Source organism: Oncorhynchus nerka, linkage group LG27 (assembly GCF_034236695.1).
Source record: "Oncorhynchus nerka isolate Pitt River linkage group LG27, Oner_Uvic_2.0, whole genome shotgun sequence".
Taxonomy (NCBI): Eukaryota; Metazoa; Chordata; class Actinopteri; order Salmoniformes; family Salmonidae; genus Oncorhynchus; species Oncorhynchus nerka.
Genome location: NC_088422.1, coordinates 12,803,564 through 12,805,884, shown reverse-complemented (window position 1 = coordinate 12,805,884; position 2,321 = coordinate 12,803,564). Strand labels below are relative to the sequence as shown.

Sequence of the window (2,321 nt, the reverse complement as noted above, 5' to 3'; positions counted from 1 at the left end):
TATTAACCATATTGCTCTATCCATGTGTGTGTTCTGAAGGACTTCCCTTTGTGCTAGCCACCCAGTTAAACAGTCTTTAAACCGATACGTTATTATAAACAGTCCAGACATAATAACCTCTCTCGGGTTTACGGAGACTTCTCATTGGTCGCCAACACGCGCCTGCCCCAACCGCTCTTATTGGTCAAAGCGCCACGCGACCAGCATGAGAAGGGGGGCTCCCAGGCGCGTGCCGCTTTTTAAAGCGACGCCGCGCCTTGAGACGCTAGAGGAGTCCTGCACGCGACACTGTGAAAGCACACGTTGCTAAAGAAACATTTTTGATAGCGTTTTATATTTGGTTAAGTTCTTTAGTCCTGCAAGCCACCTGATTTATATATTTTTAAATGGATGTTATCAGTGTTGAGGAATGGAGTAAAGACGCGAAGGAGAGTAGCAAGGTGCAGCAGTCGAGAATGGAGAGGGGGGAGCAGAGCGAGTACCCATCAAGTCTGGCACTCATGGACAGCAGTGACCCACGCGCCTGGCTGGCTCCCGTGCAGCCTGCTGGCACCTGCGCGGCACACGCCGAATACCTGCTGCACTCGCCCAGCTCCAGCATGTCCCCCGCATCCGGTCACAGCCCAAACTTTAGAAAAAGTTCCAAGAGCCCGCTCAAAGTGCGGGAGTTGTGTCGGCTCAAGGGTTCGGTGAGCACCGAGGATGACAGACAGAGAGCCCCATCCAAACCTGGCAACGGAGTCCAGAAGCAGAGGCGCCAGGCTGCCAATGCGCGGGAGAGAAGACGGATGCATGGACTGAACCATGCCTTTGACGAGCTGCGCAGTGTCATCCCTGCTTTCGACGACGACAAGAAGCTTTCCAAATACGATACCCTGCAGATGGCCCAAATCTACATCAACGCGCTGGCGGATCTGCTGCAGGGTCCCGGTGTTGACTCGCCAAAGTGTGACCTGTTGTCCGCCAAGGAGAGTCCCCGGGGATCCTCCTCATCCACCTGCCGAAGGGGCTCAGGCAAGGGGCTACCAGTCCAGTTTAACGGAATCCCATTCCCCTTCGAAGACGGCTCGTTCTCTGCTTTGATGGAGCAGGAGTTACGCTCTCCCTCGGGGACACCTACTTCCGACTTGGAGAGCAGAAAAGACTCCCCCCGGTCCAACCGCAGCGACGGAGAGTTCTCCCCGCACTCTCATTTCAGCGACTCAGATGAGATGCAGATGGAGCTCCAGAGTGAAGACGAACTATCTGAACTCAAACTTCCCAGCCATCACTCATTTTGAAACTTCACCAGAGACTTTCTAATCGTGTCAATAATATCTGATGCTAGCATAGCCTACATTTTATAATATGATAGATTGGGCTTTCCGAAATCGTTTTGTTTCGTTTGAGAGTTCTATTTTATTAACTGTTAGATAAAGATGATTTTATGTCAGATAATTCGGTTCTGCCAATAGAATTGATCGTCTCATTGAGACATATAAGGACCCCTCTGCCATGTCGTCTGTCGCGCGCAGCATTGCCACGGGCTTTCCCAATATCACAGCATGGACAAAACGCTGTCTTCCAAGAAATTGCCTGATATTTTTAAATGTAAAGGTTGTTTGTAATTATATTTCCTTATACTGCTCATGATCATGATTTCATTGTTTGTAAATGAATCGTATGAATTTGTTTGCGACTTCAAAAGTTAACAATTCGCACTTTAAAACAAGAGCCAGAGGCTTGGAGTAACATGACTTTGTTATTGAACCATTGTTTGTTTTTTAGTAGGCCTGCCAATTTGATATTTAATATATCAATGTTGTGTTCTTTTTGTATTTTGGGCTATTCACTTCAAATTAACATGTGTGTCTGTGCTTTCATTGGATGATTGAAGTTTAATTATTCCTAATTGTTTTCATTTTTTTTCTTCATTTAAATGTGTCATTTCAAATGTTTAAAAAAAACTGGTTTGCCATTAACTGGTTTATGTTCTTTTCATTTTGAGAATAAAATAAGCAAGTTGAAAACCATAATTTTCTGTTGTTTCAGTGCTTCAAGATGTTTATAAGCAAAGAAAATAGGTGGCCTATACGAACACTAACGTTACAACCATCACACAACTATTCCATGAAAGACCATGATAACAATTACTTTTTCATTGCATGACATGCAGGAACACTTGCGGGACAGAGGAGAAATATGACGACGATGATGACTATTATTATTAGTAGTAGTAGTAAAAGTAGTAATAGTAGTAGAGGTAATAGTAGTAGTAGCAGTAGTAGTAGTGGTGGTGGTAGTAGTAGTAGTAGTAGTAGTAGTAGTAGTAACAGTAGTAG

At 45.0% G+C, this 2,321-nt stretch overlaps 1 protein-coding gene across 1 annotated transcript; it reads left to right on the top strand.

The window, feature by feature from the left end:
• Nucleotides 1-276: 276 nt before the first annotated feature.
• LOC115110974 (transcription factor ATOH1) lies at nt 277-2,007 on the top strand. The gene has a single exon (XM_029636857.2). The coding sequence runs from the start codon at nt 387-389 to the stop codon at nt 1,278-1,280; it is 894 nt and encodes a 297-aa protein (XP_029492717.1). The 5' UTR covers nt 277-386; the 3' UTR covers nt 1,281-2,007.
• Nucleotides 2,008-2,321: the final 314 nt, after the last annotated feature.

Coding starts and splice junctions, on each gene's coding strand:
- LOC115110974 (XM_029636857.2), top strand. CDS start 387: ATGGATGTTATCAGTGTTGAGGAATGGAGTAAAGACGCGAAGGAGAGT.